The sequence below is a fragment of the Nicotiana sylvestris genome, chromosome 2 (genome assembly GCF_000393655.2).
Source record: "Nicotiana sylvestris chromosome 2, ASM39365v2, whole genome shotgun sequence".
NCBI lineage: Eukaryota > Viridiplantae > Streptophyta > Magnoliopsida > Solanales > Solanaceae > Nicotiana > Nicotiana sylvestris.
The window spans coordinates 115,313,531-115,338,832 of NC_091058.1; the positions used below are offsets into that span (position 1 = coordinate 115,313,531).

Below are 25,302 nucleotides of genomic sequence, written 5' to 3' on the forward strand. Positions count from 1 at the left end.
TGTAAGACTAAGCTAAGGAAAATAAGGAAGAAGGCTTCAACCTAAACTCAGTGACCTAAAGAGGAAATGGTCTTATAACAACAGTCTCACAACAATATTGTAAGCACTCCAAAAGAAAGTGGAACCTACTCTGGCTAATGAATGGGAAGTAAAATTAAAAGTAATATTCGAGATCATATGAGTTACATGAAAACTCTGGCATATGTGGGCACTAAGAGAAGCTAAGTATGGATGCAACAAGGGGGCAGAAAGACAAGGAAAAGTAATAGCTTACGTTAAAGAAAGCTAAGAAGGAACGAAAGGAATTATTCGATCAATGATCCGAAGTTAGTTACGTTATGAATGCACTTAAAATTTGGAGTATTACCCATGCAACATATATGTTGACAATCATACAGTCATGGAAGACTCCGGTATAAGTTAAAAGAAGGAATTGAGTACAGGTCATAGATAAAGGGTTGAAATTTTTATCATGGATATTCCATAACGCCCATGAAAGGCCAAAGTAATAACTAATACCAAAATCCGCATATCGGAATATAACTTAAGCCTACATAAAGACTGATCAAAAGGAGGAGCAAACTAAAGAGCTACATCAACGAAGTAAATCAGGAATCTGACTATTAGACCCAGAAAATTATAGATCTCGTGATTGAGAACATTGCAAGATTACCTTTTAGATATCAGAGGTATACGAGAGATAGTACAGTAGCCATATTCTATAATAGCTCTACGATAAAGCCAGTTAAAAAAGTAACAGCCTCATAAGAAGTCGGTTCGAAGCTCCCACCGAATTATAGTATTGTAATAGAGCTTCAAGTTGTGGTGTGAATCATACCTATGGGGAGGGGAGGTTATAAAAAATAAATAAGATATGATGCAAGATTTTAAGTAAGGTAAAGGTGAACAACGTACGAGATACTCAAATGTAGAAGGTTGTGAATAGTCCACATTTCGGATAGAAGGCTAGAAGCACGAGGATTCAATAACCGGGAATGATAGCGGCATCGTCAGCGGCATGTCTTCCAGTCTATGATTTCTAAGTACCGAGAGGTCTAGTTAAAAGAGTAGAGAAGAGTTAGAGGCGATGTGATGTCTCGCTTGACGTTCCAGAATAACATAAAGAAATCTATGGTGCAAGCTAGTTGAAGGAAGGTTGCGAGTAGTATAAATGGATATGTATAGGTCGCAAGCTAAAGTATGGTAGAGTGACAAAGTTTTAAGAAGACATAAGTAAGGATAAGGAAAGGCAAATGAAAAGGTGACGAGAATAGATAAGTCCTCGGGATTATGTCCATGAAAACAAGAGAGCTAATAGTTTATCTAAGTTATAGAAAGTTCAATATAGCCTAAATGAAACAAGGAGTCTAAGACTAATATCATTTAGAAGAAATGGAATGTTGCTCTGTTAATGGAATGAGGGTGTAATTGTGATAAGTAAAGGATGACATTTGGGCTTTCGATTGAGTAATGATTTGAAAACAAAAAAGAAAAAAAAAGAAGAGGGGGATTTCATGAGTTGCACAAGATTAAAATACCCACGTAGGGTGAATCACATTGGGATGCTATGAAATACGATTATGAAAATCACTTCAAATATTTGTCGATGCAATGTAAGCCCTAGTGGCAAGGTATTACGTAAGAAGTTTCAAGTTATCAATGGTATATTGTAGATCAATATTGAGGCGAATCATAATGGATGGACAAAAGTCACAAAGTATGAGTTGAGATTAGGTCGTCATTCTTAATATGAACAATAATGCGGAAGCATTAAAGGACTTAGCCTTATACATATAGGATAAGCAAAGAAAGTAACCTGGAGTTTAGTCGTAGACCTCAGTAATGACAAATCGAAGTAAAAGAGATGGTATACTAACCTACTTAGATGCAGTAAAGTCATACGAATTGATAATCGAGTCTATGTAATAAGATATAGCAATATTCGTATATTCGACAAAGTATCGAACAAAGAACTTCAGTATACTTATAGATGCCTAGAGGGACATCTCACCAAGCTCTGTATATGTTCACAAAGTGAGGCATAAAGATTGGCTAAAAGCTGGAGAAAAAAGTAGAGAGGATCGCATAGGAGCACTTACAAGATTAGAGTAGTACAGGCTGCATGAAAGAATGTAACAATAGTTACGAGATTGGAAGGATTCAGGCCACAAGTCGTGGCGTAAAGAGAGGCCTAAAGGGGGGAATGCCCTGGTCTTTGGATTTATTCATAGAACAATTGCCTAAATGGCAAGGAGAGCATTAAGGTATTCACAAAAGCTATAAATTATGAAAATGATAAGAGCATCAGTCAACATTCAAGGACGAATGTTCCAAAGGGGGAATGATGTTATGCCCCGCAATATTACGTCCCGCAGTATTATATTACGATAATATTACATCCTGCAGTATTATATTACAATGATGTTACATCCTGCAGTATTATATTACGATGATGTTATATCCTGCAGTATTATATTACGATGATGTTACGCCTTGCAGTATTACACTACGATGATGTTACGCTTTGCAGTATTAAATTACGACAATGTTGCACCCTGTAGTATTGTATATTGAATTTGTCGTAAGGTAATTGATATCAGTCCAAGGAAAAGATTATTCGAAGATTATAAGAATTATGTTATTTCACAAGTGATGAGTAAATTCTTAAAGATGAGAGGGGAAGCAAGTCAAAGAAAATGAATTTTCGTCCAAGTTTGGCATGTTAGGATAATATACGGGCCGAGCGTTAATATCCGATATTTATGGACGAGTGTCATACAAAGTACTACTACATGACCATGATAGTAAGGTGTATAAGGTGTGTTAAAAGTAAGTAATATTTTAAGTAAGTTGAGATAATTCTTAATTATGTGGGGTATTGGTTAATGGGAAATTAACAAGTTATTAAGAAATGGCCGGATAACTTATTATAATCTTTTGGATAACCTTGAAAACATGGCAGCAAAATGTTGCAATTAATATGACTCTTATAAGTCTTGCAAGATGTCATATTTTGGTCAATTAAAGTGGCTTAGTTACCACTTGAAGTAAGTCCACACCCATTCAAATACACTTAAGAGATGTGTGACCAATTTACTTCATTTGGTCTCTTAGATTTTCAAGAGATTCAAGTAAATAGTTCTTTTCATTAAGAACTCACCTTAGACCTCATGAAGGAAATTATAACATTTTCCTACTCCAATACTAAATAACACATGATGAATCACTTAGTAGGCATTGGATTTGTGTTACCGTTGTGAGATTTTGCAATTATAAGGGAATACGGTGCAATCTTTCTCAAGAAAATTGGTTCAGGTATGTTAAGGCTATCCCTTCTTTCTTTTGGCATGATCCATACGGCACAAACGGAACGTGTAAATGCACAACTTTCACAAATGACTCTATTCATAGAAGTATTAGAAATGCCTACATTCTTGAATTCCCATGTGTCCTATTATTTTATCCTCTGTTCATGAATCTCAGAAAAATACGTAAGTTGAAAAGGTTTTACTTCATGATATTACTCAAAGACATAATTGTCTTATGACATTCCGAAAGATTTTATTAACGTACTTCACATGCATTGCATTCATGTACATTGATCCATGACCATATCGCATTATATACGTGTATATATGTATATTATATGTATATGGGATATGGGAAAAGGTTATGGCGTTATATACGCACCACCACCTGATCAGTTGGTATACATTGATGATTTTGCCCATAGTGGTCGAAATGATATGATGGGATGCCCTAAGAGGCTGATGATGTTATGAAATATGTACATATACACGATATGACATTCATACGCATATGCATGACACTATAAGTATTTCATGATTTACAAAGTTTTTCAGACTTACAGGTTGAGTTATTTACTCTATATTTTTTCCATGTCTGTTATGTACTTATTTATGTGCCTTACATACTCGGTACATTATTCATACTAACGTCCCTTTTGCCTGGGAACGCTGCGTTTCATGCCCGCAGGTCCCGATAGATAGGCCAAGAGCCCTCCAAGTAGGCTATAAACTCAGTGGAAGATGTTGGTGCACTCCATTTGCTTCGGAGTTGCTTGTTTGGTTAGAATGATTTAGACGTGTACTGTTTGATATGGCGAGACTCTGTCCCGACCTTTATGAAAATTATGTATTCTTAGAGGCTTGTAGACAGATGTCATGTATGTAAAAGATTGTATGGTCTTGTTGGCCTATGTTCAGTATACGAGTGTTATTTTGGCCTTATAGGCCCATATGTCTTATGTATAAATTGGTATCACATGTTGTATTCTACTTAACTCATGGCAGCCTTTCGGCTCAGTTATCTATGATAGTATGACATGAAAAGATACGTTATGTTAGTACTCGGTTGGGTAAGATATGGGGTGCCCGTCGCGACGCATCAGTTTGGGTCGTGACATCGCCGTTACCTTTACCTCCGGTTGCCGACGATCCAGCGCCGCCTTTTATTCCAACTGGTGTTGTATCGGAGATCGTGCGTGATCGAAGTTTCTATGAATTCCAGAAGTAGTAGGGAATCAATCACGAGTAGTACAGTTCAGAATCAATATATTTCCAAAGATTTTCTAGAAAAAAAAAACTCTAAAGAATTGGCCACTTTTCCGTGTTGCAGCAAAATAGTGGCTATTTTTCAATGACTTTGCAAACGCTGGCATTTTTTAATTACCAGTCCGAAAACTAGCTAGCACATGCTATTTTTATAGCTGCATCGAAATATTGGGTCGCACCAGAATGTAGGTAAAAGAATGAAAAAATGACACTGTATAGCCACTCTCAAAATAATAGCCAGAACAATGTATATTTTTTGTAAAAGTTTTATACACTTTTTTGGCTACCAAATATAAATAGTTTCTGTCATGGGCTAGAAGTGAAAAAAGCCTTAAAAGCATCCTAACGCTTAACAATTCCAATAAAAGGGGAGAAAAAGTAGCATGAAATAGTAATAATCAGGGAGCAACAGTTTTCAGTAGCAATTTTACAAAACACTAGGCGTGATTGCTAAGTACCAAATATAATAACAAACTAGAAGGAAGTATCTTTCGACCAACACCAACTCCTTTCTAAGTTCGATCTTAAAAAAAAATTCTCCTAGAAAACTCAAAAGGATTCTCATGTCACAATCCAAAAGTAATTATTTCCGAACCAAATCAAACCATTCATACACAAAAATAAAAATAATTATAGAAAACCCTACACAAACAGGGTAAAGAAAAAGCAAAAAGAGAGTAGTAGTGAAAACAAAAAAAGAAATGAAAAGAAATGAAAAATAAAAATAAAAGGTGCCTAAATCCTCTCTTTTTTACCATGAAATTTTGTTTTACTCCTTGATTTCCTACTCTTTTTTTCGCACTTCATCTCTACCTCTTCCTTACTTTAAATTAACATAAATAGTCCTTCGTCCAACTCGCTCAAATTAAAAATAGCTGATATATATATATTCCTACTTATTAGAAGAGGGAACACATGCACCTCTCCGTCAACGTGTGTGTTCCCTTGAATTTTCTAAATTGTCTGGGGTATTCCTGTAATTTCATTAATTTACGGCTCACCCTTATAATTGCTGACTCTTTCTGCGGTCGCCGAATGCGTGGACTCCCAATTCCCGTAACTTGTTACAAGCATCCACTTCCAAGTTGAGCATTCATGGCCCCAAAATCCAGCAGACCTCACTTGCTAATTCAACGAATTCAGAGAAGTTAGCCCTTTTCGATTCACATATACCATAATGAGCAGGTTTATTCCAATCACTCTAGCATTTCATTTTATTTATGCTTTTTGTTCTAATTTTTCTTCTTCTGCAAAAAGATCAGATCTTTGTGGTTTTCGCTTGATTAACAATCTTTTCTTCAGTTTGGTCTTAAGATCCGTTTCAGAAAGCTGAAAACAAACTGAGGTTGGGTTCTGATTTGTTCTTTATTTTTATTAATTTGTTTTTGATTTCTTATGTGAATTCTAAGTTGTCTTCATTTTTTCCCTGATGTTCTACTTTCTTTAAATCTTTAAAAGATTTTGGGACCATGGCAGTAAAATTAAAAATGGGACCCAAATAACTAAAAAGGGGAAGAAGTGAAGTAGAAGAAGAGTAGCGGAAGTTGCCATTGCCATATCCTCGATCCCCACAGACCCCTTTTCTCAAATCACATATAAGTACTATTTTTATAATTCTGCAGATTCAGATTTAGGAAAATAAATAAAGAAAATAAATAAACAAACGAATACAAAAGCAAACTCAAAGCGTCATTCAGATTCAGATGGTATGATTTGAAGAACCATTCAATAGTTCTCTTTCTTCAATCTTAGGTAATGAAAATCCTACAGTGTTTTTATAAAATAATTTTCTTAGTTTCTTTTATTTTGCATTGTCGTTCTTTATTTATTGTATTTAGATTTTACAGGTTTTTGGATTAGTGAAATTGAGTATAATGTTATGTAGATTTTGGTTATGTTAATTAGTATGACTATCATTCTCAAATACTTATCTGATCAAGTTTAAGCTATTTGGTGAGATTCATAGTTAATGTTTCTGTGTAACTGTGGGCTAATTAGTGACACCATTGTTTAGGTTATACATTTAGATGAATCTTTTATTGTATTTAGATTTTATAGGTTTTTGGATTAGTGAAATTGAATATAATGTTATGTAGATTTTGGTTATGTTAATTAGTATGACTGTCATTGTCAAATACTTAGTTGACCAAGTTTAAGCTATTTGGTGAGATTCATAGTTAATGTTTCTGTATAACTGTGGGCTAATTAGTGACACCATTGTTTAGGTTTAGATTTAGATGAATTGGTAATTTAGGAAGAGAAGGGTGGTGCAGTAATTCTTTTTTTATTTATAAAAAGGCTGATCTTTAAAAGATTTAACCCGACGGGTTATTACATTTCTATTATTTACCAGTAGAATGAACAATAAAATTTGTTACTTAGGGTCTGCTGACGCCTTTTTTGGTTTGAATGTTCTAAATGCAGTTATCTTGCGGTACCAAGCTTGTGAAAAAAATGTATCCCGAGCGAAGAAACAAATGGCCATATGCAGAACATCCAAACTCTGACAAGAATGTCAGAAGACATGATATTTATGGGCAAATATCGCCCGATAAAAAAGAGACAATGTTACTACAACGCCGCACCAAAGAACTTGAGCGGCAAAAATGGAATAGTTCCATAAAATCGACAGTTGATCCAGATGAAAGAGTAATGTATCAATGTCACCCTATGATTCGAAAAGATAGTGCTCTTACCATAACAGAGGCTTCGTCTGCTGACGACGAAGGTTAGACTGAATTATTGCGTTTTATTTACGTTATGTTAGTGTAGCAGCAGACATATAAATATTCATAATTTATTAAGTAATTATTTTATACGCAGAGCAGGATATCACATGTTTACTTGAATATATTAAATGTACAATGCGTTTCAAATTTGTCGCAGTTGGCAGCAAGCATGATGTTATACTTCCTCAAGTTCTTTGGATAAAGGAAAAAATGTCGGTCATGCGTCTTCTGTATTTGAAAGAGGTAAAGCTAGAACATCTATGAACATCTTTGTTAGTATGTCACAACTTAGGTGTACATCTAAATTGTGACAATTTGTACCCCAGGATCAACATCGCGTATATATAAGGGACAACATAATGTCTTCCCTATTGCCACACGCAAAGGTTAGTATTTCTTTGACGCTAGAGTAACACTATTCATTAGTAGAATATTTTCCATCTCTTTATTTTTAACAATACTTATAACATATAGGTTGTACCTTGACCAAAGTAATCCATAAGAAAAATAATGACACAGATACGGATTATGCACGATTAAAACCCATTCCAAACTGTAAATTTTGCAACGCAGAAAGGTTTCAATATGAACCTCCTGGATTTTGTTGTGGCAGCGGGTCAGTTAAGTTAGTTTCATATGAGCTGCCTAATGAATTATCAGATTTGTATAAAGGAAACACCGAAGAAGCTAAGCACTTTCGAACCTACATTAGAACATACAACAATATGTTTGCCTTTACGTCACTTGGTGTAACCAAGGATAAAGATTTGGCGAGGAGATATCATGGTATATATACCTTTCAAGTTCAGGGACAAATGTATCATTTTATACCTGATTTACTTCCTTTTGATAAAAAAGGAAAGAATATGCAGTTATACTTTTATGATAATGAAAATGAACTGGCTAACAGAATGGCTTGTTCAAGAAATATCAACGAATCAATTGTAAGGAAACTTATGCATGTACTATCAATTAATCCATATTCTATTTTTTTAAAATCCTTGACAAATGTTCCAAAACTGTCCGACTGCTATATCACGCTTAAATGTGAACCAAAGTCAGATCAACGTGTATATAATCTATCAACTACAACAGAAGTGGCTGGAATATGGGTACATAATAATGCTGCTGATACTGTTTCTACGCCTCATATTCGTATATACACACATAGTAACAAGATTCAGTCAGTAAAGTATTATTATGGATGTTATGACCCATTACAATACCCGTTGTTATTTCCATACGGTCAAAATGGATGGTATTGTGGTATTAAAAAAATCACGCAAAGAGATCAACGTTATTGTAAACATGAAGAATTACCGAGTGTAAAAAACATGTGTTCCATTGATGGATTTCTTGATATGGAAGCTCAAACTATGGAAAAAGGAAAATGGAAAAGAGAGACAGTTTCTTGCCGTGAGTATTATTGTTACAAATTTCAGATAAGAGAGGATGACAAAAATGAAGTTCTACATTGTGCAAGATTATTTCAACAATTCATAGTAGATGTGTTCATAAAGCTAGAAACACAAAGATTAGATTTTTATTTTTTTAATCAAGATTTGTTTCGAATATATATGCTATAAGGACTTATTGATTTTTTAAGACTTGGGGAAACAAAATCTTCCAAGATTGGGAAGAAAACATTCCTCCCTGTTACCTTTATAGGAGGGACAAGAGATATGCGCCGATGGTATATGGATGCTATTGCATTAGTGCAACGTTTTGGAAAACCTGATATTTTTTTAACAATGACATGTAATCCGTCTTGGCCGGAAATAAAACAACACTTGTTATCAACGGATGAAACTCAAAATAGACCTGATTTAGTATCACGAGTATTCAGAGCAAAAATAGAAGAATTAAAGGCAGATATCTTGAAAAGAAAAATCTTTGGAAAAGTTGCTGCTTTTATGTATACTATAGAATTTCAAAAACGTGGTCTTCCACATGCTCATTTTCTTATCATACTTAGTGATGAATACAAATTATTAACCCCTGAGTCTTATGATAAGTTTGTTTGCGCTGAGTTGCCTGATCATAATACCAAAGAGCACCTTTACTCACGCGTGCTTCAGCATATGATGCACGGACCGTGCGGTGATTTAAATCCTACAAATTCATGTATGGGAAAAAGAGGACTTTGTAAATTTGATTATCCAAAAGATTTTGCTTAGCAAACATCAAAAGGAAAGAATTCGTATCCAATTTACAGAAGACGAAACATAGGCGAATTTGTACATATAAGAGAACAATATCTGGACAATTCATGGGTTGTCCCATACAACCCTTACTTACTTTGTAAGTTTGACTGTCATATGAATATTGAAGTTTGTTCTGATATTAAAGTTGTAAAATATATTTACAAATACATTTGCAAAGGACATGATAAAATTGTCTTTTCTATACATAACAATGAAGAAATAGATGAAATAAAAGAATATCGATCTGCTAGATGAGTAACACCCCCTGAAGCGTCATGGCATTTATTTGGTTTTCCTATTAATGAAATGACTCCGAGTGTTTATCATCTTCAACTACATTTAGAAGGACAATAATTTGTTTCCTTTAAAAGCAATGAAACTATTAATAGAATTCTAAATAATCCGATGATTAGAAAAACAATGTTGACAGAATTTTTTGCTATGAATGCAACCGATGAACATGCTATAGCTATGCAATTATTGTATAAGGAATTCCCGGAATATTTTGTATGGTCTCCAGGATATAGAACGTGGACACGTCGCCAAAAACGTAACGTAATCGGACGTGTTGTAACATGTCACCCAACAGAAGGAGAGAGGTATTATCTCAGGTTATTATTGATGAACGTGAGAGGACCTAAATCATATGAAGATCTTCGCACCGTTAACGAGGTACCTTGTAGTACATTTAGAGAATCAGCAGAAAAAAGAGGATTATTATATTGTAACAACAGTTTAATTGAATGAATGTCGGAGGCTGTAAACTATCAAATGTCGTATAGCTTGAGACGTTTATTTGCGACATTGTTAGTATATTGCAATCCTGCTAATCCAAAAATATTATGGGAAATGTTTGAAGATTCAATGTCCGAAGACTTTAAACATTTCTCTGAATTTCAAGGAAAAACCATTCGGCACAAGGTTTTAAGCCATATCAATGATATTTTGTACTCTATGGGACACGACATAAATGAGTATAAGCTTATTCCAGAGAATATTAGACCTTCTGAAATTTCAAAGGATGCAAAGGATGTTCATTTTGAAAGAAATATTATTGTTAGTGAAAAAGACTTGATCTTACCGAAGAGATTGAATGTTCAACAATTACATGCCTATAATACAATAATTAATAGAGTATTTTCTGGAAAACAAGGAGCTTTCTTCATCGATGGTCCTGGAGGAACATGTAAAATTTTTTTGTACTGTGCATTATTGGCAACTGTCCGGTCCCAAGAATTTATAGCTTTAGCAACTGCAACTTCTGGTGTGGCAGCTTCTATCCGTCCAGGAGGACGGTCTGCTCACTCCCGGTTCAAAATGCTTATTGATATAGATGATAATTTTTGCTGCAACATTAGTAAACAAAGTTCAGTCGCACGTTTAATTAGCGATGCAAAATTAATTGTATGGGATGAGGCATCAATGGCAAAAAAGAATATGATTGAAGCTCTTGATGCACTTCTGAGAGATATTATGAATGTCGATACAATGTTCGGTGGTAAAGTTATTGTATTTGGAGGTGACTTTAGACAAACTCTACCAGTTGTTCGAAATGGGAAAAAAGAAGATTTTATTCACGAAAGCTTATTGTATTCTAAAATTTGGAATAAACTTGAAAAATTGTACCTATCTGAAAATATGCACGCAAGAACAGATCCTTCTTTTTGTGAATATTTACTCCAAATTGGAAATGGAACAGAAACAACTAATTGTGGAAAAAAAATAGCGATTCCTGATTCCTTTGTTATTCCTTTTACGACCGAAGAAGAATCCTTAGATGCATTGTTTAGTGTAACATATCCTGATTTGCATGCATTTTCTCCTGATTCATCTATGATAACATCTCGTGTTATTTTAACAACGAAGAATGACTTTGTCAACGAACTACATAATATGTTAATCACTAAATTCCCAGAAATATCTAAAACATTTGTTGCAGTAGATGAAACTATTGAACCAAATGATCAAAGTCAGTTTGAAGATTTTCTAAATAGTTTACGATCCTCCTGGTTTACTGCCTTATAAGTTAACTTTAAAGGAAAATTGTCCAGTTATATTATTATGAAATCTGAATCCTTGCGAAGGTTTATGCAATGGCACACGGTTGACATGCTGTCACTTTAAAACACATGTTATAAGTGCTAAAATTGAAAGTGGTGATTTCAAAAATACACATGTATTTATTCTGAGAATACGATTGTTAACATCACAAGATGAAAAAATACTTGTTCAATTTAAGCGAACACAATTTCCCCTACGACTGTGCTTTGCTATGACCATAAACAAAGCTCAAGGTCAAACATTAGATTTTGTTGGAATTTACTTACGGGAACCTGTTTTTTCTCATGGTCAACTTTACGTTGCTTTATCAAGAGCCAAAAGTTCAAACTGTGTTAAAATACTGATTCGACCATCAACAACAGACAATAATGATGATCATTCAACATATAATGTCGTTTACGACGAAATTATTCAGAAAGCTTTCTCGTAGGAAACCTAATGATCTTTAGCTCAACAATAAAAAAACCAAGTTTTTAACTCCGCCTGTGTTTCAGTGACACTACTGCACCACAGCCGGTCCCAAGCCCGGAAAAAGGAGGAGGGTTTATTGTGTATTTATGCTTTGCAATTCTAAAAGGTGGGATGATTAGTGAAGCAACATACGTTGGATCTTCCAAAACCAATAAGGTATATCTGTTTCAAGGTTCTTCTGGCTTACTTTATTACAATTCTTTTCCACATTCTATGCGCCTTTAGTCACAATTATTTCTTTTATGCTCCTATGTTTAGCCAACCAAAATTTTGAGTTGGACCAAGTAGGTTGTACGTGAGGCATCATCTCGCCAGCAAATCAATTATTTGGGCATGCCGCATACATAACAACCACCAAACATGTTACAAGGTCGCTAGGTTCAACTATTATTTCCTGTTTCATATCTTGCATCACAAATATTTAATATGGATTATCTAGAGCTCAAACGCGATATTGGTTATTTTGAGTATTATGAATCGTTCATGTTTCTCTTCAAAATTCAATCTTTGAATTTAAATCTACTAGATATGAAGATATCAATTTCATGTTAAAACTTGCTCTATACTTCTAATCATTTCCTTTCTGTTTTTATAAATTAACTAGCTTTTATTTTGCGCTAATATTTGTTTTTTCACCAAGTTTATTTTTTGACATTTGAGGAATAATAATATAGTGAAAGTGAAGAGTAATTAAGCGCTTACCCTTTGTCATCGACTCTTTCCCTTTCTATTCCTGGTTACCACCTTTTTTTTCCGGAATTCATATTTATTTTCCTCTTTTTTCCAATCTACACTATAAAAAGCAGTTGTATTTTTCACATCTCTACGGAGTCAATGTTTGAAACCTGCAAGTGAAATCACTGGTCAATGTGAGGTGGCAAATAAATGTTCTCTGGATGGGTTGCCATGGAAGAGGCACAATTCTGCCCAAATAGGAAAAACTTTTACGCATTTGCAAAAAGTTCTTTTTGAATGAAGGATTGTAATTTTCCACTTTGATAATAACATCCTTTTACTAATTGGTTTCTTTCCTTTTCAAAGGATCCAATTTCCTGTGAAAGATGGTTATTTGTTTCTACCTAGGTCGTAGGAATATTCAAAATATTAAATAACAACTTACACTTACAGCTTTTCTGGATTTATCTTTGGGATGCTAGAGTGCATGCTTTATGAAATGTTTGCCATGTAGATGTTGGAAGCATAAGTAAAAGCAAACCTGCTGAAGTGGTACTTTCTGTTTGCATTTTGTGTGTGTTAGCCTTATTTAGCCCTCAATCTTATCTGTACGCATGATTGAGTGACCATTTTTGATTTATTCCTTGCAAATATATAACCTCTAACTAACTTCTGAGCTGTTCAACTATGAGGTCGCATACTAACTCTTGCTAATTGACACTTGTACTATCCAGATAAATTGCGCTTTAAGGTTATTTGTACATCTTTATTCATTTAAGTTAGCTCTTCTAAATTTTATTGCTTGCATTGTATTTACCTCCTCATGAACCTTTGTTGGTACAGAGACCTGTCAACTATTTTCTACAGGTTTAGTACTATTTTCTACAGGTTTAGTACTTCATCTACCAAGTTGTGATTCCTTATATTTGTTATTTTCTGCCATTCTCCACAACTCTTAATTTTGACCTTGACTGATCTTTCTGTTATGTTTCCTTTGGGAAGTTTGTTCCCATATTTTTTTTTGGGCGGGGGGGGGGGGGGGGGGAATATTTTCTTCGTTTTATGTGCAAATGGAGGCTCTTCTAACTTAAAATCTTTAAATTGCCTTCTTTCTATACAATGAATCAACAGATCTCTTCAAGTTTTTTCAGTAATTTGATCTTTAATGGACATCTATAAATGTTGGACAATTTTGCTCCGCTAAAGTGTATTTCTGATAATACTTATCAAATTACATAGTTTTTAAAAAAGAAAAGGTGCAGTGGCTATAACATTCACTTTAAGATTCAAAAGTTGGTTGCACTTTCTGTATAACTGCACAACTTATCACATCAACCAGGGGGGGGATATTTTCTTCGTTCTATGTGCAAATGGAGGCTCTTCTAACTTAAAATCTTTAAATTGCCTTCTTTCTATACAATGAATCAACAGATCTCTTCAAGTCTTTTCAGTAATTTGATCTTTAATGGACATCTATAAATGTTGGACAATTTTGCTCCGCTAAAGTGTATTTCTGATAATACTTATCAAATTACATAGTTTTTAAAAAAGAAAAGGTGCAGTGGCTATAACATTCACTTTAAGATTCAAAAGTTGGTTGCACTTTCTGTATAACTGCACAACTTATCACATCAACCACGCCATCATGTAAAGGTCACTTTTCAAGTCATACTTGGCTCATTTTGGTTCAGATGAATAATGAGTCATACGTGGTTACAGAAAAATGATTTACGTGTGAAAAATGGAGAGAGTCTGATAAAAATATGATTTTCTTCTTTTTGGTACTGATTTTAACAATATGTTTTATCTGAATTTGCCTACACCAAACTTAAAATTTGTAGGGATTATTGGAGAAGATCATTTGAAGCCTTACAGGAGCAAAAGGATGATCATCTTCGCTCAATTGCCCTTGGATTACCTCCTTCAATAAATGGTAATGTCCTCCTCCTGCGTAAAAGGAAAAGAAGCAACAACCCATTTATGTGACTAACAAGGTTAAGGCAGACTACACTTTAGGGTTAAAACTAGAATTGTATTTCTGACACAGTCACGGGAGATTTACTTGGGTTCGATTACAGTAAGGCAAATATCCTTGCGCCTTTTATAATGGGCATGAAGTTAAGTCCACTCCTTATTTGTCGACCCTTAAAACAAAGTAAAATTGTTGTTCTTCAAAGTCCAAGCTTCGTTAGGTCCCTACAGGAAGATAAGACATACGAGGGAACGGCAAAAGGCAGAGTAACAACGTTACTTCTTTTGTTACTTTATTCTATGTTTGGTTGGGCAGAAATAGTAGCTTCAAGAATGAGGCAAGGTCAGCCCTAAGTCTAAGTTGAACTGACATGGCTGGGAGGTGTTGTTTGCCACATTTCGAGAGGCAACTGAGAGAGAAGCCGAAGTAAAAGAGGAAGGGATGGCAACTCCTGCATGCCTACTTACTCATTCGTTCGAGTCGACTAGAAGTAAATTATGGATACTTCAGCTATGAAAAACAATCATTTCTCTCTCGTTTTACTGTTACCTTTCATTTCCTGCAACAAAACATAATATTAATCAAATTGGCATTAAATCTGTTAAATTACATTAGACTGAAACCCGGATTCACATGTTTTAATGGTACTGTAATGAATTGTCATAATACCAAAGCCTTACATGTCCTAATGTTTTGTCTGGAATAAGCCAGTTTTTTTGGTTCACTGCAACGTATGGATAACGTAGATGACCGAAAGATAATACAACTGATCTGTATTTTCTCATTTGATATGTGTAGTGGTTATTTATGAAGGTTCTTTTCACATACAACTATTTCCCATTCAATTGGGAACTACCAGTGATCCCTGCCAACGACAATTCTGCTATATCTTCAGCTAATGACAGCCAAAAATGTAAGTGCCCAAGGCAAAACTTGAGTGTTGCCTACTTTGTCCGCAACTTCAATTGTAAACTGCAGTGTTCGTCTTCACAGATACAATCATGATTCCTCACAATATATAACATTATCCGCCTGTTATGCTATACATTGCGCGGATACGCATGATTTTGATACCATTACATATATATAGCACTAATACAATTCTTCAGGTTACCGTCGGAATAGCTAGGTAATACTCCGTATAACCAAACGATATAAAAATTTTAACGGTGTGCCCAGACAGACCAATTCATGTTATTTTGTACTTCTAACATTTCCTCTACAGTCACTTACATTAACTTCCCTATAAGGAAACAATTTTATCAGCCGAATGAAACTCTTACAGTAGTTCATATTTCACTGCTTTTACTAAACCTTTCTGTCTTACAGTAGTTCCTTCATAAATATTTCCCTGCTTTCACTGTACACTTCTATTTTCCACTCTGCTTTGTAACCAGCTAATTCTGATTTGTATCAACCTCTGTCTTAAAAGGCAGAATTAGGACTCGGTCGGGCCTCGCACCGGGGCGGAACACTCGTAAAACGCCCCTGGACTTATGTGTGGGACTTAGTGCCGTCAGACTTACACCTCGGCCGTCGGAACTTACACCCCGAATACGGCCAATGCCCAACGTACTAAGGTTTGCCTAATACTCCCTCCGTTCCAGTTTATGTGAACCTGTTTGACTGGACACAGAGTTTAAGAAAAAAATGAAGACTTTTGGAATTTGTGGTCCTAAACAAATCCAAATGGGGACCAGAGTATTTGTGTGGTTATAAAAGCTTTTTATTAAGGGTAGAATTGTAACTTTAAGCTAAATTGTTACCAAATTTAGAAAGGGTTCATTCTTTTTGGAACGTATAACTAACCTTGTAAATACTCAAATTTTCTTAATAAATCATTGACTATTCAAAATAACTTTTTCCTTGATCATAAATCATTAAGTTGAGAGTATTTTATGTCATAAGCAAACGTTATCTACTAAAATTACTATGATAGTTAATTTTAAAAGAATCTTTCATTTAAAAAGTATTTATTTATTAACTTTTGTTATGTCTTTACTATATAATAATCCATAATTTTTTTTTAAATTATTTTTTAAAATATTCTTTTTTCCACTTGTACAAGATACAATACTTATTAATTTAATAGAATCATATTTAAATTGTGAATTATGTTTTTATATAAATTCTCTTTCAAATAGAAAGCATATTAAATAAAAGGCGAATTTTAAGACAAAATCAAATTATAATATTGAAATTCTTTCAAGATTCATTACTCCTTAAGAAATACATATAAGATTTTGTATCGAATACATTTCATACTTTTCGTATTATTCATAGTTGAATTATAATTTATAAATATTTTAAATAGATTATTTGTTATAATTTTGTGATTTTAATGTAATTTTTATAAATATTTTTTATTTTATTTTATCTTAAAATTAATAAAATTTAAAGATACGTGTGACTTACACCCCACGTCTCAAGGCTTACGCCTTGCTTCATCAAATATAAAACGCCTCGCATCACGCCCCCGCCTTTTAAAACATACTATCAACAATCACCTATCTATATTAAATATGATGTAGTGCCACCATCAGATAATTTAATTGCTGACAATGATTTCTTAATGCACTAACTACAGTGACACGTAAGTCATTCCAAGATTAATTTTAGCTTACACCTATAATTCAAGACCAACACCTGTAAATTTTGTTGACACTTGTGCACAACATTGTCGTAATTTTCTTTAACACTCACTACTCAAACCAATCCCACAAAATCGTCTCTAAATAATCTTCTGCTTCCCTTCTTCCTTCACTGTGTTTAACTTTTCAGCTACACTGCAAGTTTTAACCAAAAAATCAAGGTAGTCCATTCATCTTATACTTTTTAATGTTGTTAAACCTAAGTTTAATTCAAGTTACATTTTAAAATTTCTATAGATTTTAATAGAATGCAACAGATGGCATCCATGTTTATTCATGGTCTTTCCTTCTACAAGGTTGAACTTCATTTCACCCTCAATTTTACAACTTGAAATTACAGGATATAACTAAGAACATGCGGGAATCACAATTACCATAGTAACATAAAAAGGGAAAAACTAACTCCTTTTTAGCTTCCAAGAAGGAACCCGGGAGGAATGAAGAAACATTTGTTGCACCATCAAATTCATACCTGATAAACTGCAACACAAACAATCAATTACATTTACGCGCAAACATCAGATTACCCAATATAACTTTGCGAGAGAATAAACCATCCAAACTAAATTGACAAGCTATGATCTCAACGGAGCACATAACTATCCCCAGCGTTATGGCTAACATTCAATTGTTTTCTTTATATAATTCTTCACGCTCAACTACTTTGTTCTACAACAGGTTGCAAGCTACTCAAAAGATGGAGCAGCGATATACCATCCAGGAAATCACGCCATTTACTAGAGATTGGACTTGTAAAATACAAGTTGTTGACAAAATCCGCCCCAAAATTAGCAGAGATAACCGGGTGCCTTCCAAACAACCATTGTCGAAGATGAAAAAGTAAGTTCACAATCATCTCAACTACATAGTAATAAGCTTCTATCATATCTGTAAGCACTTTCTCCATGTTACATGTTAACAAATTGCAGGAAGACCAAATCTGCATCATAACATATGGTCCTGAAGTGGCACATTATGACAACCTGTTCAAACATTTCCACACGTACCTCATCTCAGCAGCTAAAGTTAGGGAACCGTCACGTTTTGCAATTCCCATGCACAGATTCGAATAGGTCGTCGATACCTTCAGTATTTTTTATTGTTACAGAGAACAATGAAGAAGAATCAATGTTACCGTTGCCTACAAAATTAAACATGGTGTGCTTTGCCGATATCGAGAAACAAATTCCAGGAGATGAATTCGGTAAACAAACATGACTTTATACTATTTTATTTTTGCTGTAAAAAAACATGTTTCTTCATTATCAAATTTAAATAGCGACATTCTACTTTTATACCCACATGCTTTTCCAAAGCAGACTTGGTGGCAGTTGTGGCAAATTGCGGTACCATGATATATCAGGGCAGCGAAAACAGAAGATTTCAAGAGGCCATTCTCATAGACGACAAGTAAGTAATGTTTACTTTAACTACCTCTAACAACAAAATATGTATTTAATAGTGCATCCTTAATATCATAGGAAAAAACCTTTTCTGTTTACTATACGGGGTAATTGGCGGACAACGATGGAACTGAACTACTACAGCAGCTACATAGATATTCTGTCATTGTTGCAAAACGAATAGCTGTTTCTAATTTTAAACAAAATATTCACAAGTTACTTTACATCACACATGTACATCAATGTTTAGATTTGTTAACTTATTCATTAACAAGTACACTATATGATATGCAGAGGTTCGCCTGACAACAAGGTTCAATTCATCAATCTTAAGCGACCCTTTGTACCCGCAGGCAACAACTTTAATAAATTGGTATGAAATGTATTTTATTTGCCCGCCAATACATTCCATTTTTTAATACCATATGATTCCAAAAAAACCCATAATATCTCCTATTACATTGCAGGGCAAAGGAGAACAAGCATATGCTAATTGAATACACTCTAAAAGTACATCAGAATCGCCTTCGACACTAAATGTTGCACCTTTTGAAGACCAAATAGTTCCCATTTCAACCATTCCTTCATAGTCCACTGTAAGTATATTAAAACATATGACTTGGGCTTACCATCGATCGTTCTTTTGCTTCTACATCGTATTAAAAATAGCCTTCTGACAATTATTGTTTTCTACCAGAAATCAACAAAGAAAATACGTAAACAAAGAGAAATATTTTTCACCAGCAAACAAAGGAGTACCCCAAGACAAATAAAGCTCAAGAAAATTAGCCGAATATTTGTATACCTATAGAGATTTAACTCCAATAAGTCATAAAACAAATGCAATAACCCATATATTAACATGAATAGAGAAACTAAACCTCTGTCGACATTTTATAACACAATTTTTAGCTAAATGAACTTCACATAACTTCACATAGCTGATACGCTTAAAACATTTTCTCAGTATATTCTATTTCTGCTATAACATTACCAGTAACTTAACTCTTAAGACAAATAATATGGTCGCAAGAAATAAGAACAGAATAATACACCGGTAACTGAATAACACCAATATTGGGATCGCCATTTTATCTTGTGAGTTATTCTATGTTGTGATTACTAAGTAGTATCTTTCTATTATTTTCTCAACAGTCACAAAGTTTTTATGTTGAAGGAGAAATATCATTACCAAGTGAGTTCCAATTTTTCTTCGTACTTCTATGCTCTGAGTGTCAACATTAGGGCTGTTCATTCGGATCGGACATCCGAAATCCGAATCGATCCATTCAATTTTGAATTTCGGATTGGATCGGATTTCGGATTATGTTTATTAAAATTTCGAATTTCGGATCGGATTTCGGATTTGTATATTTTAATCCAATCCAATCCGAAATCTGAAATTATTAGGACATGTATAAATACTACACTTTAATTTACATCAACCTCCAAGTTATTACCTTTACAATTGCTAGATTTAGCTATATTGGCACCATAGTACTCTCATAATTGCATAAACATGAATTTTTCTTAATGTATTGCCTCTTTTACAAAGAAAATATACATATTAGTTTAACTTTGAGGCATAATAATACGATCTGATATCCGATCCGATCCAAATTTTAAAATTCGATCTGATCCGATATAATTCGGATCGGATTCGGATTGCATTTTCTAGAATCCGAAATCCGAAATTCCAATCCGAAATATGCTAAATCCGATCTGATCTGATCCGGGCACAGCCCTAGTCAACATCTAGCACGAATCAAGCGCAAAAAGAAAGTTCTTTGTATCAACTGCAAGCTAGAGAGAATTATTATTCCAAGTTAATAATAGCTCTTACCATTGACACACTTTCAATAATGACATCTGACAGCTAAAACCTTATCATCGCATAAACACAATATTGTAGATGTGAATTTGAAGTTGAAATCACAGACGAGAGCGGAACAATAACAACAATGGTGTCGAACAAAGTAGCTGAAACCTTTCAATGACAGCAGAGCAAGTATATGAAACTACCATTGCCCAGGTATATATACTGCCAACTCTAGAATTATTTTGCGTGACTCCAAATTAGTTTAAAGTCTTCACTTAACTCAATCTGTAGCAAACTTATTCTCACAGAAACAGCTGTTACCTGTTGAGCATATCAGAGAGCACTTGCTAAACAAGCTGTTCAAAATTCATTTACAAAAAAGACTACTTCGAACACCAGATAGATCACCTGGCACCTCTGCTATCATATCTTACATGCAAAAACAGACTGTGTTCGACTCGGCACAGTCTTCAACATCAACTACTATTGGTGAGGGAAATAAAAGAAAGGTACAATCCATCGCTTCTGCAGAAGCAAATCGCACTCCATCGGCACAAGATGGAAACCCAACCAAGAAACCACTCATAGACTCAGCAAGTCGCCGGCAAAAATAGTCAAGGTTAGAAACTGATACTTCATAGACCCTATTTTTTTAAGACCTTTTAACTAAGTTACTTTATATGTAAGCACCAAATCAAAAAAACTGCATCTGCTAAACAACTGCAAACACAAACAGTAATTTCATATATAATAAAAAATTTGTCGGGTAACAATACTGTTTATCCATCCATTCATGCATTCTAATTCTTTGTTAAATTATTTAGCTGGATGACATTTGCAATTCTCAATAGAATTTCTGTTGTCTGCTTTTAGACTACTAATTAATGAACACTTACATTTACTTCTCTCAATTTCTGTCCATTACAATGCTTATTTTATGTCAAAAAGTAACCTTATGGATTTTGCTTATACTGTAAAGCCTACAGTTCTCACAGTCCAGCAGAATTTTGGAATTTTTTAACAATTCAAAATAAAATTTATGTACATATTCTCAACTACTATTTTACATTTAACTCTCACTTTGTTGTTCATACAGGTGCCTCATCAGATTTGAAATGCAACAAAGGTCGCTCCAATGTTTTTTTGCTAGCCCACCGCTGTTGTAATACTTACATTGAAGGCAGATTTTGGTGGTGTTGTTTACTGCAGTACATTCTTCCACATTTTGTGTAAATAGTAGATTTTCATGAACTGTTTACTGCAGTACAATATTTCACATTTTGTATAAATAGCTTGGCAAACTGACTCTTACCAAGGCAGATTTTGGTGATGTTGTTTACTACACTACAATCCTTCCACATTTTGTGTGATTAACTATGCAGGTTTTTATCAACTATTTACTATTAGCTATACAAACTAACTCTTTTCATCATAACTCTAATCCAACAGTAAAACCATAGCCACATACCTATACAAAATAATATGCAAGCTTAGCTTAGTACTAACAAATTTACTTCCAAAAAAAAATTTACTATCAACACCTTTATGTTGACAAAGTAACATAACATATAACTAAAAGTATAACATTGTTAGTGTTGGGCCCGGGCGAAGCCTGGGCTTATCCTACTAGTATATATATAGTGGCGAAGTCAAAAATTTCTTTAAGGGTGTTCAAACTTGAAATAAGTGGAAAAAATTTCTGACAAAGAGTGTTCAATATATGCTATTTATCTCTAAAATCTAATATTTTACCTATATACACAGTGTAATTTTCCGACAAAGGGTGATCAATTGACCACCCTACAAGATACATGCCTTCGTCCCTATATATATATATATATGTTAGACAAAGTAAATAATAAATATGTACGACTGTGTAAATATCCCCCTTTTCGTTTCTTGGGTAGAAAAGGAATTTGAAGTGCCTCCTAAACTGGAAGCATGGCGGTGGATAATGGGGAAAAACCTTTCCGTGTGGTACCCCACTCCACCCCATATTTCCCGATCAATCAAACACAACACATGGGTGCCCATCATTCATTAGCAAATATTCCTTATTTCCCTATTGACTATTGAAATATATATTAAGTATTATGTTAACTAGTAAAATTAAGATTTTGGCCAACTAATACTATATTTATTTAAGTTCTTTATCTTCCTTGTTATACAATATTCCATGAACTCATTAGGTGTTTAGGCCCACCTTATAATTGCAAATGATTCGCCACTTGCCACTAATTAAATTTGCGTTAAACGCAATCAAAAGCATAAGGAAAAAAACTCAATTCAGGCCTTTAGTTTTCCGTCTCCAAAGGGATTATTGATTAGTACCACTATGGAAACTTCTCGATTTCTAGAATGACATTAACTTTAAATTCTTTCAAAAGCTAAAAACAAGGTCAACTGTTATTTCCGCTATGTGATATAAATAATTTATTTCGCAGTTCCTGTTGACTAAAATATTTGTCTATTTCTAAACATTAGTTTTCCAATTTTTACTTTTCTCATCATTTATTCTATCAAATTCGAACTCACTATGGCAAGGTAAATGAGTCCGGAATCTAAATGTGGTTCTTTTGGACTCAAAATATTTTTTTAAATGTACACATGTTTGCTTGTATAAATAATCATTTGTAAACCGTACTTTGCCGGTATATAAAACGCGATTATAAACCGCGCTTTGCCTGTATAAATAATCATTCCCCTTCCATTTTCCCCACGTTTCTGGACAAAACCAAATTCCCCATTTTTAAACACGGCAATAACGGTCCTCCCCCCCCCCCTCCCTCTTTAACAAGATAAAAATTCGAGTGGACTCCACCCATCCCACAAAAACTAATCAAAGTTGGTCCCACATCCTAGCCAAGCCTTCTATTGTTATGAGTTGCTTGTTTCGGATTTAAATTTTCAAATCTTCAACTTTCCGAAAAACATTGTATTTTTTTTTTTTGCGATTAAATTGGTATGTTATTTTTATCCGAACTAAGATATTAATGTGTAAAAAAATTGTAAAAATTGTTAAATCGTTATTATTTGTTAATAAAAATATTAATAAATTACTATTGTTTTATATGTATTTTTGTGATTACAATATATTTGTTGTGTTTTATCTGATTTAAATTATTTATTTGCTTAAAACTAGTAATATAGTGCCTTTTAGGGTAGTAAAATGTAATGCCTTTTAGCGTAGTAAAATGTAGTGCCTTTTAGCATAGTATAATGTAGTCCTTTTAGCGTAGTAAAATGTAGTGCCTTTTAGCGTAGTTTCCCTATAGTTTAAGTATCTCTTATACTAAAAAATACGTCAAAATAACTGATAGATCAAATACAAACTCTGTCCAATTATAGTCAACATATATTTGGTGCTACTGGACCGTACATATCCAACCTGGAGCCTCTATATGAATATTTAATAATTAAATATTGTATAATTATAAAAATTAATTATTTAATTTACAAACAAACATATAAAATTATAAAACTAACATGTAAAATAATAAAACTAAAATATAGAAGAATTCAGGATAAATTGGTGCTATTGGGATTCAAATATCGAGCCTGGAACCCATATATGAATATTTAATAATTAAATATTGTATAATTATAAAAATTAATTATTTAATTTACAAACAAACATATAAAATTATAAAACTAACATGTAAAATAATAAAACTAACACATAGAAGAATTTAGGATAAATTGCTGCTACTGGGCTCCAAATATCGAGCATGAAACCCATATGTAAATGTTTATTTATAAAAATTAATTATTTAATTTACAAACTATCACATAAAATTATAATAAAACTAACACATAGAAGAATTTAGGATATCTTGGTGCTACTGGGCCTCAAATATCGAGCCTGGAACCCTTATGTGAATATTTATTTGTCAAAATTAATTATTTAATTTACAAACTAACAAATAAAATTATAATAAAACTAACACATAGAAGAATTTAGGATATCTTGGTGCTTCTGGGCCTCAAATATCGAGCCTGGAACCCTTATGTGAATATTTATTTATAAAAATTAATTATTTAATTTACAAACTAACATATAAAATTATAATAAAACTAACACATAGAAGAATTTAGGATATCTTGGTGCTACTGGACCTCAAATATCAAGCATGGAACCCTTATGTGGATACATCATAATTAAATTATAAAAATTAATTATTTAATTTACAAACAAACATATAAAATTATAAAACTAACATGTAATTAATGTTGTTTAATTTACAGTAGACGACATGGAGGTGCCGCTTACTCATCCCGGACCTTCGAGCGATGCGATACTCTCGTTACAGGGCAATCATAGGTCCGCCCACATATGGGAGGGTGAGTTACTGACCCAGACTCTCTACGCCAAGAGAGTGGATGACATGTGGGACTTTCTGCATAACGGAGTTCTCCATGCCCTGTAGTCGCGCGCTTGCGAGACATAGGTTTCTACCGGATGATTAAGATCAGGTGGCTGCAGCTCGATTGGTCTTTGATCACGGCCCTGATAGAGCGGTGGCGACCGGAGACGCACACATTCCACCTGCCCATTAACGAGGCTACCGTCACACTGCAGGACATGGAGGTTTTATATGGGCTGCCCGTTGCTCTGCCACTTGGCATGAGAGAGATGACATGTGTGCAGTACCTGGACATGCTGCAGCGGCTCACTGCTTTCCGGCCAGAGGATGCGATTGTACTGCATGGGACTAGTCATTTTCCGTTGACGACTATTCAACT

General features: G+C 34.0%; 2 protein-coding genes and 1 long non-coding RNA gene across 5 annotated transcripts; all 3 read left to right on the plus strand.

Annotated features, from left to right (window-relative positions):
* Positions 1-5,624: 5,624 nt before the first annotated feature.
* On the plus strand, positions 5,625-10,448 carry LOC138868076 (uncharacterized). 3 transcript variants are annotated; one of them, XM_009778786.2, is made up of 5 exons: positions 5,625-5,759; positions 6,999-7,302; positions 7,461-7,546; positions 7,630-7,689; positions 10,028-10,448. In XM_009778786.2, exons 2-5 carry the CDS (start codon positions 7,029-7,031, stop codon positions 10,064-10,066), a joined length of 459 nt encoding a protein of 152 aa, XP_009777088.1. In that variant the 5' UTR covers positions 5,625-5,759; positions 6,999-7,028; the 3' UTR covers positions 10,067-10,448. The 3 variants fall into 3 exon arrangements, with proteins under 3 accessions (XP_009777088.1, XP_070023573.1, XP_070023574.1); XM_070167472.1 differs by lacking the exons at positions 5,625-5,759; positions 10,028-10,448 and adding exons at positions 5,825-5,919; positions 7,778-8,168; XM_070167473.1 differs by lacking the exons at positions 5,625-5,759; positions 10,028-10,448 and adding exons at positions 5,825-5,919; positions 7,881-8,168.
* LOC138868078 (ATP-dependent DNA helicase PIF1-like) lies at positions 10,255-11,532 on the plus strand. Its single transcript, XM_070166396.1, has one exon. It carries the CDS (start codon positions 10,255-10,257, stop codon positions 11,530-11,532), a length of 1,278 nt encoding a protein of 425 aa, XP_070022497.1.
* A 9,104-nt stretch (positions 11,533-20,636) lies between these two features.
* On the plus strand, positions 20,637-21,871 carry LOC104226699 (uncharacterized). Its single transcript, XR_011405094.1, has 3 exons — positions 20,637-20,772; positions 20,868-21,178; positions 21,656-21,871. It is a non-coding gene; the product is annotated as an uncharacterized lncRNA (long non-coding RNA).
* The last annotated feature ends 3,431 nt before the right edge of the window (positions 21,872-25,302 follow it).